At 53.8% G+C, this 19,913-nt stretch overlaps 6 protein-coding genes across 6 annotated transcripts; 2 read left to right on the top strand and 4 right to left on the bottom strand.

The window, feature by feature from the left end:
• Positions 1 to 682: 682 nt before the first annotated feature.
• On the bottom strand, positions 683 to 6,432 carry PG986_006586 (Vacuolar membrane-associated protein iml1; the record flags this gene model as incomplete). Its single annotated transcript, XM_066842808.1, has 2 exons — positions 683 to 1,123; positions 1,162 to 6,432. 2 exons carry the CDS (start codon positions 6,430 to 6,432, stop codon positions 683 to 685), a joined length of 5,712 nt encoding a protein of 1,903 aa, XP_066702670.1.
• A 517-nt stretch (positions 6,433 to 6,949) lies between these two features.
• On the bottom strand, positions 6,950 to 8,017 carry PG986_006585 (alcohol dehydrogenase Bli-4; the record flags this gene model as incomplete). The annotated part of the gene is made up of 2 exons (XM_066842807.1): positions 6,950 to 7,948; positions 8,003 to 8,017. The coding sequence occupies 2 exons, from the start codon at positions 8,015 to 8,017 to the stop codon at positions 6,950 to 6,952; spliced, it is 1,014 nt and encodes a 337-aa protein (XP_066702669.1).
• A 3,839-nt stretch (positions 8,018 to 11,856) lies between these two features.
• PG986_006584 (uncharacterized protein) lies at positions 11,857 to 13,502 on the top strand (the record flags this gene model as incomplete). Its single annotated transcript, XM_066842806.1, has 7 exons — positions 11,857 to 11,941; positions 12,012 to 12,061; positions 12,127 to 12,171; positions 12,232 to 12,379; positions 12,452 to 12,633; positions 12,704 to 13,009; positions 13,137 to 13,502. 7 exons carry the CDS (start codon positions 11,857 to 11,859, stop codon positions 13,500 to 13,502), a joined length of 1,182 nt encoding a protein of 393 aa, XP_066702668.1.
• Positions 13,503 to 14,211: 709 nt separating this feature from the next.
• PG986_006583 (uncharacterized protein) lies at positions 14,212 to 15,141 on the top strand (the record flags this gene model as incomplete). The annotated part of the gene is made up of 3 exons (XM_066842805.1): positions 14,212 to 14,451; positions 14,550 to 14,822; positions 14,878 to 15,141. The coding sequence occupies 3 exons, from the start codon at positions 14,212 to 14,214 to the stop codon at positions 15,139 to 15,141; spliced, it is 777 nt and encodes a 258-aa protein (XP_066702667.1).
• Positions 15,142 to 15,287: 146 nt separating this feature from the next.
• PG986_006582 (uncharacterized protein) lies at positions 15,288 to 16,735 on the bottom strand (the record flags this gene model as incomplete). Its single annotated transcript, XM_066842804.1, has 2 exons — positions 15,288 to 16,109; positions 16,178 to 16,735. 2 exons carry the CDS (start codon positions 16,733 to 16,735, stop codon positions 15,288 to 15,290), a joined length of 1,380 nt encoding a protein of 459 aa, XP_066702666.1.
• A 1,755-nt stretch (positions 16,736 to 18,490) lies between these two features.
• On the bottom strand, positions 18,491 to 19,092 carry PG986_006581 (uncharacterized protein; the record flags this gene model as incomplete). Its single annotated transcript, XM_066842803.1, has 2 exons — positions 18,491 to 18,881; positions 18,950 to 19,092. 2 exons carry the CDS (start codon positions 19,090 to 19,092, stop codon positions 18,491 to 18,493), a joined length of 534 nt encoding a protein of 177 aa, XP_066702665.1.
• Between the last annotated feature and the right edge of the window lie 821 nt (positions 19,093 to 19,913).

Raw genomic sequence — 19,913 nt, 5'->3', positions numbered from 1 at the left:
GATCCCCAAGGCCCCAAGGTTAGGTGGCGTCCAACGTGGCACTGCATGGCATGGGAAGACGAAGGGCAATTGTCGCATGCGTTGCACCAATCAAAGTCTCGTCGCAAACTTGCATTTCCCGGCTTTCGTTCTCAGACCTTTTTTTTTTTTTTTTTTTTGGGCGACGAGACATCGTGGCGCCGTCGGCAACTTATGGATTCTGACTCCAGAGCTATAATTATGTACATATAGTAACTGTACACTGGATCTACAACCGCCAGGGACAGCACAGAGCGCGCCCTTGCCAAGTCAAGGCCCCGCAGTCCTCCCATGGACAGCTTTCCCATGGCCATTGGGCATTTCCGTGGGAATCACTTGCAGCATTTGCTTAGCATTGTACGATGCCCGTCTCCCTTCTTTGGCGCCGAGGCACCCCGTCAGCGTCAGGCTTGACCGCTCCCACGCTCCCCGAAGAAACATCCCTTCCAGAAGCCAAGAAACCCGTACTCGTACCAGATCTCGTGTTGTGTTCCAAGGTGTACGGTGGAGTACAGCCAGCAACAAGTTTTGTGCTTCGTATCACTCACTGATTCATCACCGTACACGTATAATGCCATGCCATGGTGCATTGCGTTGCGCTGGATCTCAAATGAGGTCCTATGTAACGTAATGTAACGTAATAATAAAATACTGCATGTAGGTATCATGACTGATGATGCTGATGCTGCACACTCCCCCGCCTCAACATGGACCCCCCGCCAGGCGTTCCCACCCGGAGCGGCCCTGGCCCTGCTGACCCGCCGCCGCCACCACCGCCAAACTCCCGATGATTCAGATGATCCCCAGAAAGGACGCCCGGAGGCAGCCCCAGCGAAGGAATGGCCGCGTCCGAAACCACCGACTCGGCACCGCCGACACCGGATGCCGACGATACTGACCCCGTGGCCCCGAACCCGGGCGTGCTCACCGTCGCCCCCTTCTCGAGCGTGTCCCGGTAAAACGCCTCGAGCGCCTCTTCGTCGCCGCAAAAGTTCATCAACGCCTCCCGCAGGATCTCGGGATCCCCATGCGTCGCAATCATGCCCGGCCGTCCCGCCATCGAGCCCAGCCGCGGAGATGAGACTGGCGGCGGATCCCGGCCGCGCTGGGCGCTTGTTGGGACGACGACGAAGAAAACAGCACCGGCCGGAACAATGGCGACGAGATGGGCGTGGGCTCGGCCAGACTGTGCCCGCCGGTGCTCAGGAGACGCGAGATGCGGTCGTTGGGCGGCATCGGCTGCTCCGTCGCGCGCGGCAGCCCCTGCTGGAATGCGGCGGCCCGGTTGCTGTACAGCCGGTTGGCCAGCAGCAAGAAGTCCCCGTCGTCGCGGATCTCCACAATCACCATGCCCGACCGGTGGATGTACTGCGAGTACTTGAAGTCCGGCTGGCCCCACGAGTACGAGACGTCGACGTTGCTGGGAAAATTGGACGCCGCCTCCATGTCGAGCACGAAATCAAACTTGCGCAGGAGGGCTTTCTGGTAGTAGTGCCGCCCCGGCTGGCTCTGGGGCGTGAAGGAGTTGGGGTCGTAGTACGTCACGGGCCGTTTGGTCGGTGGCGGGAGCGCCAGCTTGATGTGGTACGGTTTGCGGAAGGGGTTCACGTCGCTAATGGCGCACGCCTCGGCGATCGGCACCTCGACGAGGCGCAGGCCGTGCTGGGCGGCAATGGCGGCCCAGCTCTTGACGGCGTCCTCGATGAGCTTGGCCGTCACGTTCATCCAGTCGATCCGGATGTGGTAGCAGCTGTCGGGGTTGTGCAGGCGGTCGTAGTGGAGGTTGATCCGCTCGGGCCGGTACGACTTGCGGCGGGGATCGACGTCGTACTTCATCATCTTGCTGAGGACAACCTTGGCTCTCTTGCCGCCGGGTAGGGACATGGTCGGCGTGGTAGCACCCGAGTTGGGCGAGTTCTCTTCATGGAGCGATGACGGCCGCGACGCTCCGCCCAATCCAGTACGAGGTGAGTCTCTGGGGGTCTGCTCGGTCAGAGGGGTCGACGGGACCGACGGGTTGTTGCTCATGTTGCTTTTGCGGATATTGAGCCAGCCGGCGGGGTGAGGCTTGGCGAGTTCGGTGGCGATCTGGTAAAAGTACTGTCCATCGCGGAACGGGTGTCTGCGTTCCACATGCACAAAGATGCCGCGGCCGCGCTCCTTTCTGGGGTCCCGGGAAGTGCCATCCTTGGGCCGCTCGTCGTCGTAGACCATCAACGCGTTGCCCAGCTCCACGGCCTCGTCCCGGCTCTCGAGGTCCTCGAAGTTGTCCAGAAGCCAAGTCGTCATGTCGGAGCCGATGAAGCAGTTGTAATGCAGCCGCAGATGCCACCTGCGGTTCTGCATGCGCACCCCGCCATTCTCGACGGGCTGCTGGATGGCTTCGGCCAGGGAGGATATGTTGAAGTTGGACTTGGAGAAGCGCTCCCGGTTAGTTACGAGCTGACCTTTCCGGGATGTCGGCTCGGCGCTCTCGAAGATGGGAAGGGTCTCCATCTCGGCCGCAATCACCACGGACGAATCTTCGGTCTTGTAGACAATGTCCAGCGGGTTGGGATCCCGCGACTTCTTCTGGCCGGCGCTTTGGAACTGTCTCTCAGACGGCGGCATGTAGCGATTCTTCTGCCACGTCTGGGCCAGGCGCTTGATGCCCTCGAGCCGGATCTCCTCGTCGTTGTCCATGTGGTGCGACTTGGACGTAGAATACGGACGAGAACTCATGGGGATCAGGACGAACCGCGCTCGCCAAAACCGGAGGTTCTCCGTCATCTCGTCCGTGTGCCCGGCCAGGTAAGAGTCAATGTAGTTCCAGTTCTTCTCGGGCTTCGGCGTGAGAATGTCGATTTCGCAGTTTTCATAGGTGGGTTCAATGTAGGTTCGGATTGCCGGCTTGTACGTCTTGTAGGGCTGGCCGGCAAGCAGCGCCGGCTCGGTCGGTTTCCGCACGAAGATGTTCACCTCAACTTCCGTGCCATTAACACATGACAGTTGGTGAATCGTGTTGCCGACCCCCATGAACAAACTCGTTCCATCTTCGACCATGTGATCTCGAGAAAAGACGTCGGCGATCTTCATGAGCTTCTGCCCAAACGCCTTGGCCACGTTTGGACCAACCACGACCTGGAACCCATGAGCGAATCGTGCGCTGATTAGCTCTCTCAAGAAGTCTTCGCGCAGCCTCGGCTCTTCTGTGAGATCGTCTTCCAAGTTCTGGGCGATGTTGTACGGCTGCCGCTGGAACTCCGTATCGAGCTGGTGCTTGGTAGGGAAATATTCGGTGGTCAAGGGCACAGAGGCCGGGGCAGAGAGTGATTTCCACTGCATGACTCGCATCTCGCTCGGCCTGGGGAAGACGTGTTGCCACCTGCTGAACAAAATGGTGTCGTTGACCTTGTTGATATCGGGGTTGGAGGGGTTCAACACCACGAGCCAGGGTGCCATGGCTGTAGTCGGCGATAGTGTGGTCGGAAGTTCCGGCATGGCCCCTGCCAACAGCTTGTTGATGCTCATCTTCTGGTGGTCGTCCTGCCGGAGCACTTTGGAGTACATGACGTCGCGATCCTCGTCAAGCCGCGACGACCGACCTCCCTGCGCTGCCATGTAAGACCCAGATGCGAGATGGGAGCCCGATCGGAGTTGGCTCGACGAATCGTTGCCAGTATTCGACTTGATCAGGATGGGCCGGCTCGGCGTGTTCTGGGTTAGTTCCTGGAAGTGGTCGACCAGAGATGCATTGGACGAGGATCGCTCGATCAGGCGAGACATGCTGTCCTTGGGTGCGATCCGAGGCGAGCTGATCTGGATCGATGGCCTGCCGGGCGTTGTCGGTGTTACTACCCTGGCGGGGGCTGGTGTCTTGGGGCCCGGCTGCTGAGCGCTGACGTGCTCGGTGCGGACTTCGGCCAGGGTCGTCTTGGGCGCGGCAATGCCGAACCCTTTCTGGCCCAGACTGATCTGCCTCATGAACTTTGGGGTTTTGGTGGACTGCGATCTGGAATGGGATGCAGTGGCTGTGTGCGGCTCGCGCCGCCGTTCGGGCACGGTCTTGGTGGTAGATGAATCCGGCCGTGCAGCTGTGGAGCTATAACTAGAGGGGATCCCAGGTAACGAGGCATCGTTCTTCTTGTCGCCAATCGAAGTCCCGAACAAGCCAGCTGTGTCCTCCATCAGCTGTTTCCGGCTAGGCTCCTCGAGGCTGAGATCATGCGCTTGCTTTGGTGCCAGTGGGAATCCCCGTGTCGGAGGGAGCCGGGCGCGCGACTCGTCGAATGCTTGGAGCTCTTTCCACAACGACTTTTCGCCCGACTTGGTCAGCCTCTCGGGCACAAATCTCTGAAGCCCATACACTGGATCGTACAGCCCATCCGCGGGCTTGCGATGGTGGTGTGAGGACGAGGTTGGGTGCAAGCTGTGGGACGAGTGTCCGACGTTGCTGGCGAACCTCGACGGATCGGGGTACTTGGGATCGGTATGGAGCGGAGGCGTCTCAATCTCGTTGGTCTCCAGCACGCTCCTCATCTGCAAATCATAGAGCCTGCACCGGATGGTGAACTCTTCCTCTTCCATGTCCTTGTTTGAATGCTCGGGCGCAAACAGCGTGATGCCGTGGTACGACAGGGCATCTTCGGATTTGCCTGTCCAATAGGAGACATGCAGCCACTGGGGCAGGGCAAAAGCCCACTCGTCGTTTTGAAGCCGGGAGAGCGGCGCCAACCGGCCAGACTCTTCTACCAGCCGGGACGGTGACATGTGCTCGGTTATGGTGCTGTAGCTGCCAACCAGCGGCGTAGGCTGTTTCGGGGTGCTATCACGGCTTCTCGTGCTTCTCGTCGCCGATTGCTGGTTGGCGCCGAGGTAGTGCGGGTTCCGGTAGCGAAACAGCGGGACCGAGTGAAGGGGGATCTTGGGTATGCAGATGAGGTCGATGCCGATGCCGTTGCCCACCAGCGCCTCGGTCGTCCGTCGCAGATTCTCGTAATCCACCTCGAACACGCCGGAGCCGGGGCTGATGACGGCAATGGAGATGCCCGTGCGCAACAGGTCGCGGTCGATGTAATCGGTGGCATACTGGGAGGAGGCCATGGTGATGGCTTCGAGGAAGTTGCCGTACATGGCGAGAGACGAGTGCGCCTTGACCCGGGATGCCGCGCCGGCTTTGGAGGCTGCATCCTCCGGGTCGGTGGGGGTATCGGCCCTGGCCTCCAAGTGGAAGAGGCTGATGTCCTTGCGAAAGATGTTGAACTCTCGTTTCAGCTGGTGCAGGATCGTCGTCCACTCGCCGCTGGCCATCTCGCTGACAACGACGCGGTAGAAGTCCTTGTAAGGCCGGCGGTCCCCAAACGTCTGATAGCCGGTGTAGAAGTCGTCCTCCAGAGTGTCGTTGGCGAGGTTGGTGTTGATGCCCGTGTCGTACTCGACACGGGCGAAGAGGACGATGGTGACGAGGTGCTTGACCTGCAGCATGGCCCACTTCTTGAAGAGGGCGGGCAAGAAGCCGTTGACGACCTTGTAGAACATGATCTCGCCGGACCCGTCCGAGTCAAAGTCCCACATCTCGCGGGCCATCTGAATGAACAGCACATACCTGGCCGACTCGCTGCGGAAGATGGGGCGGGTATGGCGGCCAAAAAAGGCGGACGGGGCCTTGCGGCCGTCGGCGTAGACGGTGGCGACGGTGGCCTTGATGGTGCCCATGAAGAAGACGATCTGGCCCTTGTAGACGGTGCGGTCGGCCAGGTCGGAGACGGCCAGCCTCCACATGTCGGACCTCGAGAGGTACATGTCCTTGAAGGTCAGCTCGACGTGGGAGGCCTCGAGGGCGGGCGCCTGTTCGTCGACGGGGGCCAGCGTGACCTGGGTGCCCTTTCTCATGCCGAAGGCATCGCCGACGTGCTTGGCGACCAGGATCTCAATGGCGGGGTTCCTGGCGCGCACCTCCTTGGACATGTCCTTGGCGACAAAGATGTAGCGCCTGTGGGCATTGGAGCCCTTGGAGGCATCGTCGGGGCCACCGGCGCCGGTGTTGGTGCGATGGAGCATCGAGGCCTTGGTCGAGCCATAGTTGGAGCTGGCAGTTCGGTCTTGTTCGCCCTTGACGGGGATGATGGACATGAGGGTGCCGGGCTTGATGTCGGCGCCCAGCAGGTCGAGGTTGAGGAGGACCTCGTCGCGGGTGGGGATGAGCGACTCGTTGATGGCGACGGTGCAGGTGCGCGGGGCGATGCGTTTGGGGCCATTGCGGACGGTCGAGTTGCTCGAGACGGTGTCGGGGGAGCGCGGGGCCGAACCGAGGGAGACTTTGTCGAAGCTGGTGCGGCTGAGCTGGCGCAGGTGCGACAAGGGCCCGCGCCGCGACGAGGTCGGCGACGTGGTGCTGTTGTTGTTGGAGTGGGAGTTGGAGTTGGTGTGCGACATTGGGAAATGTGTGCTGGACTTAGCCCAAGTCGGTGGAGGATGGACTCTGCTTCATGGTGATGCGGCGGCCGCTCGTATTCTTCGGGGGACTCGCGTCCGAGGCTGGTCGTCAGGGTTGGGGATTTCTTGGAATCAAAATCATGTCCCTGGCCAGTGCAGTAAAACGCCTGGAAGCATTCGCGGTATTAGGCGGTCGGTGGGAGGCAAGTCGGCGGGAGGCAAGTCGGCGTCGTGATTGTTCAATTGTTCAGGTCGACCTCTTCTCGGCGATAAGGCGCTAATCGGCGGGCTGGCGGTCCACTGCCCGCCGTTGGGGAGGGGGGGTTGATTTAGTGGTGCATCCACTGCTGCAGCGACCTCGGCATCTTCTAGCTACCAAGTTCCGATGGTTGAAGTAATGTCACGACTTTCAAATTCATGGGAGTCACTGTTCCGTGTACTGAAAGAATTATAGGAGAAGTGAATACATTCATCGTTTCATTAAATTATTGTATACATATATACTAGTCATCTAGTCTTAATGCGACACGTCCACAGTCGTCTTCGTCTTCTCCAGCACCGTCGTCCGCGTCAGCTCCATCAGCCGGTCGGCGAGGGCATCGTCCTGCGCCAGAGGACTCCCTTCTTCGGGCACCGCCGGCGGGCAGATGTACTGCCCGCCCTTGTCCGTCTTGGTGGCCGCGAACATGCTGGACACACAGCCCTCGAACTGGGTCTTCTTGAAGGGCTCCATGACCGTCGACACGCCGTAGCCCAGGATGGGGAACGGCTCGTGGATGTCCTGCTTGCTCTGTTTGGTCGATACCAGGCCCGGATGCACCGCGTTCATGATCAGGTTGGGGTGGCCGGCCTCGGTCACTTTGCGGGTGAAGTAGCGCGCGTACAGGATGGCCGCCAACTTGGAGCGTCCGTACAGCGGATTGGGGCCGAGGTCCTGGTTCAGCTCCTCGAGGCTCTCGAACTTGGTGTCCTTGGGGGCGCCCTGGTGCGCGTTGCTGGCCAGGTTGACGATGCGCACCGTGTCGCCGCCCTGCTCCGCCGTCTTCTTCAGAAGCGGTAGCAGAGTCGAGGTCAGCACCGCGTGGCCCATGTGGTTGACGGCCATGTGTCGGTCCACGCCGTAGTCGGTCAGCTCGTGGGTCATGATGCCCCGGCCGGCGTTATTGATGAGGATGTCGATCCGGTCCGTGTCCTTCTCGATCTCCTCGGCCAGCTCCTTGACATGCTTCCAGTCGGCCAGGTCGCACTCGTACCACGTCGTCTTGTCGACGGCCTCCTCGCCCAGGGCCTTGGCGATGGATGCCCTGGCGCCCTTGGCGACCTCCTCGGATATTGACAAAATGTAGATCTTGGAGATGTTGTGGTCCAACAGAGTGTGGATGGAGCCGTAGCCAATGCCTTCGCTGCCGCCGGTGACGACGGCGACCTTGCCGCCCAGGTCCGGCACATCTGATAGCTTGAACTGATGCGTGGACAGCCCCTGCGCCATCCCACCAAAGTTCTCGCCGATTGTGTTCTACAACGTTGTCAGCCTACAGGTAAATGGCGGCTGCAGAGATCAAGATCATACCTTGATGGTATCCATGGCGACTGCCGCTGGCGATGATGCCGTGGAATAGCTGGAAGTACTGCTGGGGTGATACTTGGCTGATTGTTTGCGTTGGCTAGGTATTGTTGATGCAAACGATTTGGATAATCCTGCACATGCACAGCGTAGACTTGGTGGGCGGGATATGACAGAACGCAGGTTTGTCTGGCCTACAAGGTTGAGTCCACGTTGAATGGAAGCAGTCATTGCGTCACGTTCTGCCGCTGATGTAACACCGCTTCACGAGATGCAGTAGATTCCGGGAACTTCGCCATGGCCGAGAGAATGGGACCTTATACCACCAACTAAGTGCTTGATTGGATCATAGGGCGGTGATCGAAGTCTGGCGGCGCAGTCTACGCCGTTGTTGATGACGGCTTGACTCTGCAGGGCCGGGCCAAGAAGACCTCCGTCGTCATGACTGCGAGTAGTGGCTAATGGACCTTGGAGCTTGACCCAATGGGCCCCCTGAGCAAAGCAATCCCAGATCCAGGAAAAGCAAATCGCGAAAACCCGGAGGACTGCTCATTCTAACTCTGCCTACTATCTTCTACCTCCTCGCAGCTTGGTGCAGTTGGCGCGAATCCAGATCGCTATTTCGGGTAAAATCACCTACCAAAAGTCTGCGTAATGACCGCTATTCTCACCAAAACGCTACTACTTTAATAAAAGCTATAAAATAAGAATAAAATCGAATAAAATTCGGTTTCTATAATTTATATAGTATTTTACTTCGATATTATTTAATATATTTGTAAGTTTTAATATTATAAATTTTCCACTTAATAATTAATTAACATATAATTTCTAAAAAGGTTTAATTATTATTATGTAAATTTAAAAATAGAAATAAAAGTTTAAAAGTAAAAAAGAGTATTATAATTAATTTATATTAAAACTATAACGTGGTTTACCACTACGCGACGTATATTACTTAACGACGCACCTTAATTTAATTCTAATATAATTAAACTTTAACGCGTAATATTTCCACAATTATAATGCCTAATTAATCCTAAAAGATTAGATAGTTTTAGTAATTTAAGCGACTCGAAACGGACCGAATTAAATAAGCTAAAAAGTAGCAGCAAAAGTTTATAATATACCCGAATTAACTTTACGCTATCGAATTTACGGCCGAACTTTAAAACGCGAAATCTGACCGAAACGACGTAAAATAAATCTAACTAAAAAGAGGTACTTCGTAAATATATAATTAATCTAGATATTCGAGAGATGCCTTTTAATTTCGCTAGTATAAAAAATATAGCTAATTTTTTACCGCGTTACGCGGCGGCGACCGCGTCGATAAACATTAAGTTAAACGCTTTATTAACCGTAACCCGGACTTAAAAATTAAAATAAATCGTTAGTATAATTATTAAAAAGTTTTTTATAAAGATTTTAAAGTTATTTCTGCCTAGTTTACGCTAATCGCGAATATAAAGGCGAAATACGGGATCGTTAACGAAAATATTTAAAATTTCGACGAGACCGGCTTTATAATAAGTATAATTAGGTTAATATTCGTCGTAATACGCGCTAAGCGGCGTAAAAAAGCGAAATCGGTTTAGTTTAATAATCGGGAATAAGCAACGGCGATTAAATATATTAATTCGTAGGGTTAATATATTCCGCCGTTTTTAATCGTTTAAAGCTAATATTACCTCGCGAACTAATCCCGCGAAACCGATTTACCGGGCGACTAGATAATTAAACCGATTTCTAATAGTTAAATTAATAACGAAATAAGCTTAAACTAAATTAAACACTTTAATAAATATATTAAATCGTAAACGAAGGGTCGCTATCGCCTTTTAATTCTTAACGGCCACGAGAACTATATTTCGGCCGAATTCGAAGTATACTATTAAAATAACGATATTATTGTTGTTAGTATACCTCCCCATTTATCGCATTTACTTTAACCTCTTAATATAGTACTTTATTTACCTTTAAAGCGTACTTATTTAAAAAAAAATCGAGCTATTTATTAAAGCTTTTATAAACTATATTACTAAGCTCGAGTTTTTTATTACTTTTAAAGCCGCGTATTTTATTGTTTTTACGGAAATTAACATTAAATCTAAATTTAACGCATTTAGTTTAATACCTCATAACCCTAATAAAATAATTAATAAGCTAAATATGCGTCTCCGGACGCCTACACTTAACTTATTTCGTCTAAGGACGGCTAATACCTACGACCCTTAAACGCTATTTAACCTTTAATAAATAACTAAGCACTCTATTTATATTAAAAAGAGGGTATTTACCTATTAAAGAAGCTCTCCGACGCCGATTTTAAATACGGTAGACTAAATAGTGAAGGGTATAATTAAAATAGCCTATAAAATAACCTTTATACGCGATAAAATATATATTAAAGGAAGCTAATTTAACACTTTCTAAACGCCGGAAAACTAAAAAATCGCGAGTTTAGCTTAAAAAAACCCTTACTATTAAAGAATTTTAGCAGCTATAGGACGAAAAGGTAAAAAAAAACGTTTAGCGCCCGATAAAAATAAAAATAAGGGTTCGTCGAAACGGAGGGCGACCGGTAAAAAGCGCTATAGTATCTACGGCGAAACAAGTCACAATACGCGAACATATAAAAAATATAAAATTAAGCGAAAAATCGAATAGCGAATAATTTTAATTAATTTTAAGCGTTATAATTAAATTAATTTATATAAAAAGGTCGAGAAGTAAAAAAGTACGTCGCTAAGTGATATACGTCGCGTAGTGATAAACCACGTTAAGTATATTTAAACTTTTAAAATAAAAGTTAACTTAATATATTAAGAGTTATAAATAGTTTTAAATATTATTTTATATTACTTTATACTCTAAGTTACTATTTCTTACTAGCTATAATAAATAAAATAGAAAATATTTAAAAAAAAAATATTATAAAATAGCGTATAAAAACATATATTATAAAATTTTATTTGTATTCTATATAGCTTATAGTGTATTTTATATTAATTTTTAAAAAGTCTGAGTTTTAGTGAAGAATGGCGAAATTGCGGAGACTTTTGGTGGGTGACTTTACATGTCAGTTAGATCCGATCCGATCCGATCCGATCAACTACGGCCAGTTCCTGTCCCCTGGCAACCCCACCACCACCACTGTAAGGTTAGTCCATTAACACAGAGACAGGATAAGCGACGCCCGCGGCTTCTCGACGATTGGCAACACTTGATTGACAGCTCCGGGACTGCTTCTTGCTTACTTGATCTCGAGTATCCGCGTTCCACATGCGCAGCACAAACATCTCGTCTCATACTGCATGCAGCATGCTCTTTGCGAAAGAAAGCAACGGCGCGCCGCATTTCAACCCGTCGTGTCGTGTCGTGCAAAAGTGCGTAGTGGCCAGCCGCCACCGTTCTCTATCGTCGCCGCAAACGACTCTCGCATCCTCGCTGAAGTATGAGCCAATAGACATCGACAGACTGCAGATGTCCTGTTGCCTGCATTGACCCGCAGGAACCTTAGGCAGGTCGCGTTTGAGAGGGAGGTGCATCCCAGAGTAAATAAAAAGGAAATAGCAGCAAGAGCAACTCGTGTCAACAGACCATCCGGCTCTTGACTCGCTTCTGCCCCAGTCCCGTTCCCGTGTGAGAGCCAGCTGTCAGTTCGTCCAGTGTGAGCAAGATGCAAACTTGTGTTTTCTTTCCTGCTTGGGTGACACAAACTGACATTTGATCCTCCTGTAAAAGCCGCATCTCATCTGTGCCTGGTACTGTTCCGCTTCTCCGTCGCCGAATATCTTCATCCCTTTTCATTCCTGATCACCCCCCTTGCTGACGGTCGGGTCAGTACGGGCATCTCGATGGCAGGACTCGGACTCAGTCCCAGGCAGAAGCTGATTGGGACCATTGCCATCTCCTTCTCCTTTTTCGTTGCCGAGATCGTCGGTATGGTGTCCACCACGATGATCCCAATGCCGGGAAACACTGGCTAATCAGACATGTTTGTGCATGATAGTGGCTTTCATGGCCGGCTCGCTGGCACTACTCGCAGATGCCTTCCACTATGTTAGTTCATCCGAGGCCAGAATACCACCATGTGGCCCTCGTGTCAGTCTAACATTCATGACCAGTTGAATGATCTCATCGGCTTCGTCGTCGCGCTAGTTGCTCTCATCGTAAGTACCCTCTCGTCCACTCACTCGAACATCGAGACACCAACTAATTTCGCCTTTCAGATCTCCGAACATGCCAAGTCGCCGCAGGAATTCTCCTTTGGTTGGGTGCGTGCCTCCCTGCTGTGCGCATTCTTCAACGGCGTCTTCCTCCTGGCCCTGGGCGTCTCCATTTTCCTACAGTCCATCGAGCGGTTCATCTCATTAGAGAGTAAGTCGTATATACCCCCATTCGATGTCTGGAACTGTGTGCGTGTTTACACTCACTGACTCCTACCTACAGGGGTAGAAAACCCGAAATTGATGCTGATCATGGGTTGCGCTGGGCTCACTCTGAACATATTGAGTGCGGCACTTCTACACGAACACCATGGTCACCATCAACACACCCACGGGATGTCCAATACTGCTACTCCTGATGCTGAAACTGAACTTCCTAGTACGGATGGGTCCGGAACTCTGACGGTAGGCACACACGCTTTTCCATAATCACATATATCAAGCAGCTCTAGGCTGATTAATATCTCCTCTCTAGCCCATCGACACCCACATCAACCACCACCACACCCTTCCCAAATTCCAATCCTCGTCCACTTCCACCGGCCGGGACCTCGGCATGCTCGGCGTCCTAACCCACGTCCTCAGCGACGCCCTCAACAACGTCGGCGTCATCATCGCGGCCCTCGTCGTCTGGCTGACGCACTACGACGCCCGCTTCTATGCCGACCCGGGCGTGAGCATGGGCATCGCCCTCATGATTTTGCTCTCGTCGCTGCCCCTCGTCAAGAACAGCGGCCGGATCCTTCTGGAGAGCGCGCCGGCCGGCGTGGACTTGGGAGACGTGAAGCATGACATGGAAAAGGCATGTCTATTACCCATATATATGTCCTTTTTATTTCTCTTTTTATTTCTTTTTTTATTTCTCGTTGCCTCTTCGTCAGTCGCCTAGCTAATCCTCTCCTCAACAGATCCCCGGCATCGAGTCTGTCCACGAGCTCCACATCTGGCGTCTCGACCAAACGAAAGCCATAGCCTCAGCCCACGTCGTCGTCAGTGAGCCCGACACCACCGTTGCCAACTTCATGGAACGGGCTCGGACGGTCAACGAGTGCCTCCACGCGTACGGCGTCCACTCTACGACACTACAACCGGAAATCTTTCCTGCCGCCGCGAGTCCCTCTACTTCAACCTCGACAACCACGATCCTCGTATCTTCGCCCTCCTCCCCTGCCCCAACGATCAAGTCTGGACATGGAGACAAGGCGGCGTGCCAGATAGCGTGTGGTAAGCTTTGCGAAGATCTCACGTGCTGTGCGGTTTCGACGCCCCGGTAAGCGGCGAGTCGAGTTGGGATAGAGAAAGGCGCTGGCCACGCCACACGAGATGGACAGCCAGCTAGGTTTCGCTCTACCCTTTTATCAAGTCAAGTTTCCCAATTGCAAATCCTGTATACACGGTATTTGTTGTTCTCTCCCGGTTTTCCGGACATTTGGATCCGTCCGGCAGAGCTCGCCTCCGACTCGTAAATGTGAATAAGCAATTATGAAATAAACTCGTATACTATTATAAAATAATACACCGATCCTATAAGCCCACTATCCCAGGACATCGGTGGCCGCCGATAATATCAGCAGGGATTCGTGTCGACTTTCAGTAAGTAGCACCGATCAAAGCAATAGGAAGAATCAACAGGCGTAGATAATTATATCACGCGATCGGTATCTCCGCACTTCGCTATATCCCTCTTCAGCAGGGGTGTACACGAAAAGGGGGTTCTTATCAGTCCAATGCCCCATCACGCAATTTGGGGTAGACATCGCCGCATCATGCGAATAGCCCATGTCGTGGGCAATATATTGAGTTAAATCCACGAAGAGTTCCAGCAGGATAACGCTAAAAAGGGAATGTTTTCAGAATGCCTTCTTGCTTGAGTGTAACACTGACGGATCAAGAAAAAAAAAACATCTTCCTCGAATTGTTTATCCCGAAAGCCCATCAGAGTGTCACCCGGGTCACTTCTTATCGTCTCGTGGCCGCCCAACAATGTCCATCCCACCGATTCAAACCGGACTCCCCGCCACTGTAGATGTATCATCCGCTGCAAAAGGGCTCGATGTCCACTCGAGCCAGCACTCGGACTCGGAGGCCGCCGACTTTCCGTACCATAGCCCCAACCCTTTCAGCGACCCCGAGGCCGCGGCGCATTGGAAGCAGACCTACGAGGACTCCCAGTACGAATGCCGCCACGTGTTCGACCCGACCGCGACCTGGACCGCGCAGGAGGTACGTCGTTGCTGCTGCTGCTGCTGTTGGTTGTATATCCAAAACTCTTTTACCATCCCAAACAGGCAATTCACATACGAAGCTGATGTTAAATGCAGGGAGGCTTCATACCCGATGTGGTGCTCTGGCTGAGTTATTTCTACACTTCGAGAGAGCTACCCATCAGACTTAGGCATGTAGCCAACTTAACTGAAGGGGACAACGCTCGGAAACTGAGTCTTGCTAATGGTTCGCGTGTTGAGGGACGACCCGTCCAAAGGCGACATGCACAACCGCCAGGCCATCACGCCCCAGATGCCATCCTGGTCGCATGGACCTCTCGAAACTCGAACAACGTGGGAACCCGGTCCGTGTCTGCGGCCGTCTACAATGTGCGTGTGGTCTCCCCCTTCTTGGCGACCAACTATTGACCTTCCACTACGTCAGATGGCAGTCCAACTGGGCAACATCATCGGCAACTTCATCTACCGGGAAGACGACAAGCCCCTATACCGGCGCGGCAACGGCACGCTCGTCGCCCTCAACATCCTCGCCATCTTCCTGTTCTTCGCCACAAAGGCCTACTACATGTGGCGGAACAAGCAGCGCGGCGCGGTATGGGGCGCCATAACGGAGGAAGAGCGGAGGGCTTACGCAAAGGACAGAAGGCTCCAAGGCAGTCGACGGCGCGACTTTCGGTTTGCCCATTGAGGGTGGTGGTTTTGGATTAGGCGTGACAAGGCAGGGATCACCAGGCGCAGGGTACCGTAGCATTAGTGTTGATTTATTCTTTTTTTTTCTTTGCCCTTCATGGCTTGTAAGCATTAAATATGTGTATCGTCGCGTTTCGTTTATTCCTATACTTTATTCATGGACGAGAGGCAGTCCTTGGCCAGCTTGCGGACGAGCTTGGTGTTAACGCCCGTCATCCGCCCGACCTCGGTCTGCCCGACAATCATCCACGGGCTCGTGTTGCACACCTTGGTCTCGGGGATGAAGGTCCAGGCGAGGCAGGCGCCCCACTTCTTGCCGGTGCATTTCGCCATGCAGGCCTCGGCCGTGTCGGCCCGGCCGCTGTGCGTGTACTCGTCCAGGCCGCCGACGTGGTCCCAGTCGGCGATGATGGGCTGCTTCTCGAGCTGCTGCAACGTCGGCGCCCCCTTGAGGCGCCAGGTGTCGAGCCAGCGCGGCGGCGTCGTGGCCCGGCCGAAGACGTCGTGGACGGCCATCATGGCCTCGGGGTCCTTGATGTGATGATAGGAGATGATGGGGTCGCACATGCGGTCGTGGCGGATCTTGGTGCTCGCGGGCGGCTCGCCGTTGAAGAAGCGGCTGTAGCCCTCCTTGAGGTAGAGGCCGATGCGGTGGAAGGTCTTGGTCACGAGGTGGTCGCCCAGCAGGGTGGTGAGGGAGGTGACGTAGGCCTGTTGCACGACGTCGGGGTGGCCGTTGAACAGCTGGGCCAGCGCGGGGCGGGAGACGACAATGGTGGAGCCGCCGTGGGCGAAGCGGCCGTTCCAGGCGCCGACGGCGTTGCCGACGTAGAGGGGCTTGCTGGAGTCGAGGTGGCCCAGGAACTGCTCGAGGGAGGGACGGATCAGATAGGTATCGTCATCGGCCAAGAGGTACCACTTGGCCTTGGGGTAGCGAGTCCAGGCCAGTTCCAAGCTCGGGATGAACTGGGATTGGATGCAAAGTCAGCGTCTTGGGCCTTTTCACGTAACAACGGTCAACCAATGGTAATTACCTTCATGGCATCCATCTCCCAGCCGAACTCCTGGGCAACCTTCTCGGCGATGGTGTTGTACTCATGCTTCAGGGCGCCCTCGAGCGTGGTGTACTTTTCGATTCTGGGGTAGCGCTTCTGCTCCTCAATGTTGAGCTGGGCCATGACCCTGTGCATGGTCATGTTGGCGACGTTGTGGACAATGACGGGCTCGGCCTTGGCATCGACCATGGCCAGGTCGTCGGTGTCGAAGTCGGCCACAAACAGGAAGTTGTCAAAGTGCAGGCCGCGCTGGATGAGGTCCAGCCAGCCGTGCAGGCGGTGGCGCGTGCCATAGCCCGACTTGACGATCAGGACGACGTCCTTGTTGGTGTCCACGGGGTAGGGCACCGGCGAGGTGTAGAATTGGCTGGTGGTTAGAGTAGGGTCAATGACGGGGCTGAGGTTGAAGCGCGCCCAGAGACGAAGGAAGTGGTCGCTCGGCAGGAGGACCCATAAAAGTACAATGACGACGGGAATGGCGATGGCGAGCTGGCGCACGAGTCGGATGCCCATCCGCAAGACGCCCGGGGCCAGCATCATGTCGCGTGTGTCTGGCACAGGTGTCTTTGTTTTGTGTTTGTTTGGTCCGAGCCGAGGGCTGCTTGCTTGCTTGTGCTTGCTTTCTCTCTCTCAAGTACTCAAGTGGTGCAGCGCGGGAAGCAGGCGGGACTTGGCAGCGGCGACAGCAACAGCGACAGCAGCAGCAGCAGCATGACGAAGGGACGAACTGGCAAAGCCTCTGGCAGGTTATTATCATTGAACCCAGGGTCGCAGCGAGTGGCAGCCCCAGGGGGGTAAAAGGTGTAGGGATGCGGCAAACAAGATGAAACGGCGCAGCACGCACCAGAAGAATGGGGATGGCGGTGGAGTCTGGTTTGATTGTCTTGGACTGCCGCGTTGTCTGTTGTGTCGCTGTGTTCTCTTGTGCTGTGCTGTGCGGTGCTGTGTGTTGCCAATCGCCAATTGCACTGTCGCGTGCGCAAAGAAAGTGGTTCCTCTCCATTGCTTACGCCCAGCATCCAGCAGCCAGCATCCAGCATCCAGAGCCCACTGCCCTCCATCGCTGCCCCTGTTCCCCTGCCCAGACACCAGACACCAGACACTGACTGTTGGCTGTTGGCTCCGTGGGTTGTCCACTGTTGGTTGCACTAGAAGAGCAACCCCAGGCCTTTCTTCCATGGACCTTGCTTGGGCCTTGCCTTGGCTGCCAAGCTGCTTGGGGGGGTGGGTTTTGTGGGGACCCGTACCCAGCAGCGCCGTTGTTTCTTGAAAGAGTCCATTGAGGCTGGTGGATGCGATTGAATATGCCCAGAAGATGGATGGCGATGACGATGGCGATGGCAGAAGTCGGATGTATGAAGTAAAAACAATCGAGGTCGTCAGTGACTTGCTGGTTGCATGATGTGCTAGGAGACCAGGTCAGAAGCCACCGGGGCAGGTTACTCAAGCTGCTGGGCTAATGGGCCCAATGCAGCCTAGCCTAGCCGCCCCTGGAGCCCTGAAGCCCTGATTGTCTGCGGTACGCTAACCAGTAAGCGCTAAATAAGCACTGCTAGCACTGCATCAGAACCACATCCGCCCCGGCACCGTTCGACTTTCCAGAAGACTTTCAGCACTTGCAGAGGTCTTGTCGGTCAGCGGCGACACTAACGGCTGCCTACACGAACTTGATGTCGTGTTCCGTGTTCGCATTTCGAGTCTTACACGCAGATCCCTCTCGCTTGTGTCTCATGCTGCTGAGGTTCCCGTTGAAAAATTCCCGGATACAAACACAGACATGTACCTACATGCAATGCCACAGGCACAAAAAAAAAAAAAAAAAAAAAAAAAGAGAATGCTGCTTAACAGAATGCTACCTACGTCAGTCGGTCCGAGACCTGGGCCCACCGACTGCCAGCTCGCGCCAAGCTTTTTGGTCAATGCCTGTGAGTCGGTAACCTCTCAATCTCGTATGCCGGTTGGAACGTCTTGATCGATATGTACATGTAGATAGCGCTGGCCGGGGAGTTCAACACCACTTCCCAATATGCATAGAGGTTGAAGGCATGATGATCGAGAATAAGCAGAAGATTCTTCGAGACGCGCTACATGTATACTGACGAATCAACTACATACATAGGGAATCGAAACAAGCAGGATCTACTACCCGCCAAACTCCATTCTCCCCACCAAAGCTGGTCTTGACGCGCGGCTCTTACGGCAGCAGCATAACCCATCTGTAGATCTGCATCAATCTTTAACTCTAATTCCCTATCCCTCCCTGACGCCCTTTCTACCTGTATTGGCCTTATCTCAAACCGCAACCTGGATATCGGTGAAGCGGAACTCGGTAGGCCCCACGTACGTGACGTCGTTGTCGAACGGGTTCGGCTCCTCGTTGAGCCGAATCTGCACCTGCGCCCCGGGAATCGTGTAGGAGCCGCGGTAGACCGTGTTGGGCGTCTCGCTGTAGGTCACATTAAACGTCGCGTCCTTGCTGGCGTCCGGCGTCGCCTGGTCCGGCATCCCCTGCGAAAACGACCAGGTCATGGCCTCCACCGTCTTGCCGTCCGCGTCCTTGCAGGGGGCCGCGCCCGGCCACACGTAGGGGAGGTAGGTCGACCCCGAAAACCCGGTCTCTTGGCTCAGGCTGCACGTCAGCACCGGCGAATCCGGGGCCGGAACCGCGATCTTGAAGCTGTAGCTGTATGTGTGATGCATATGTCAGCAAAGGTCTTCAAAGTACATGTGATGGGATGGCATTTGGCGTACCGGACATAGCTGCTCAAGTGCGGCTTGCTGGCGAAAAACTCGGTCACCGGCCAGTACAGGTCCTTTCCAGCACCCGGCGCGATGGGGCTGGCGCTGACGAAAGAGACGAGGCCGGCAGCCAATGCGACTGTCTTGCTAACCATTGTGATGGTTCGTGTATTACGCTTGAAAAGTGTTGAAGAGAATGCTTCGTTGCTTGGGCTTTGTTGATGAAATTTGCTACAAATGGCTGCGCAGGCTGTGATGAACTGGGATGCAATGACGATGAGACTGGGACAGAGATGTCTCCTTATATAGTCGACATCCACGGATCTTTTAATGATCTGCTTCTCATCACACTTGGGCGTAGTGTGAGATAGTCAGACTCAGCGGCTGAATATGGGGATTATTTTCAACGTCGAGTCTTACTGGCACGCCTTGCTTACATCCCTACGAGGGAAGCTAGCTGAAATACGAGATTTGGCAACGAGGCTTACCGACGCCAACGGCACGATGGTCTGCCAAGTCTGCGTCATAGTGCTGACAATCTTTATCGTCATTCGGCGAACCACGTTGCTGTGCACCGCCCCTCTCAAATCTCTAGTCAGATTGGAAGTTGTCGGCCCATCCCGAGATGTCAACCTGCCTATGCCAAATCTTCGCTTGCGATTGGGAGAGCTACCAGATCTCTTCTCAGCCCCCGTATCGCGCCCCGTCAGATACGAACTCCTTGAAGCACTTCTGCCTGATGGGGGATACCGCATAGTACGATGTGACGGAAGCTGCTGGGTATAATTACGCCGTATAGCAAACAGACTTGGCCATTAATATTATTAGCCCTCTATGGAAACATTTTTTGACGTTGTCGCATGTCAGCAGCCGTCTATTCACAGGTAACGTTGCTTCTGAGCAAGGAAGATTATAGCTTGTCAACAAGAGACTCGCGTCGGAATCCTGTGTAGTCCAAAATATTACACCGCATCTA

The sequence above is a fragment of the Apiospora aurea genome, assembly GCF_038362705.1.
Source record: "Apiospora aurea strain CBS 24483 chromosome Unknown utg000004l_segment0_segment0, whole genome shotgun sequence".
Classification (NCBI taxonomy): Eukaryota; Fungi; Ascomycota; class Sordariomycetes; order Amphisphaeriales; family Apiosporaceae; genus Apiospora; species Apiospora aurea.
This window is presented reverse-complemented; position numbering and strand designations above follow the sequence as displayed.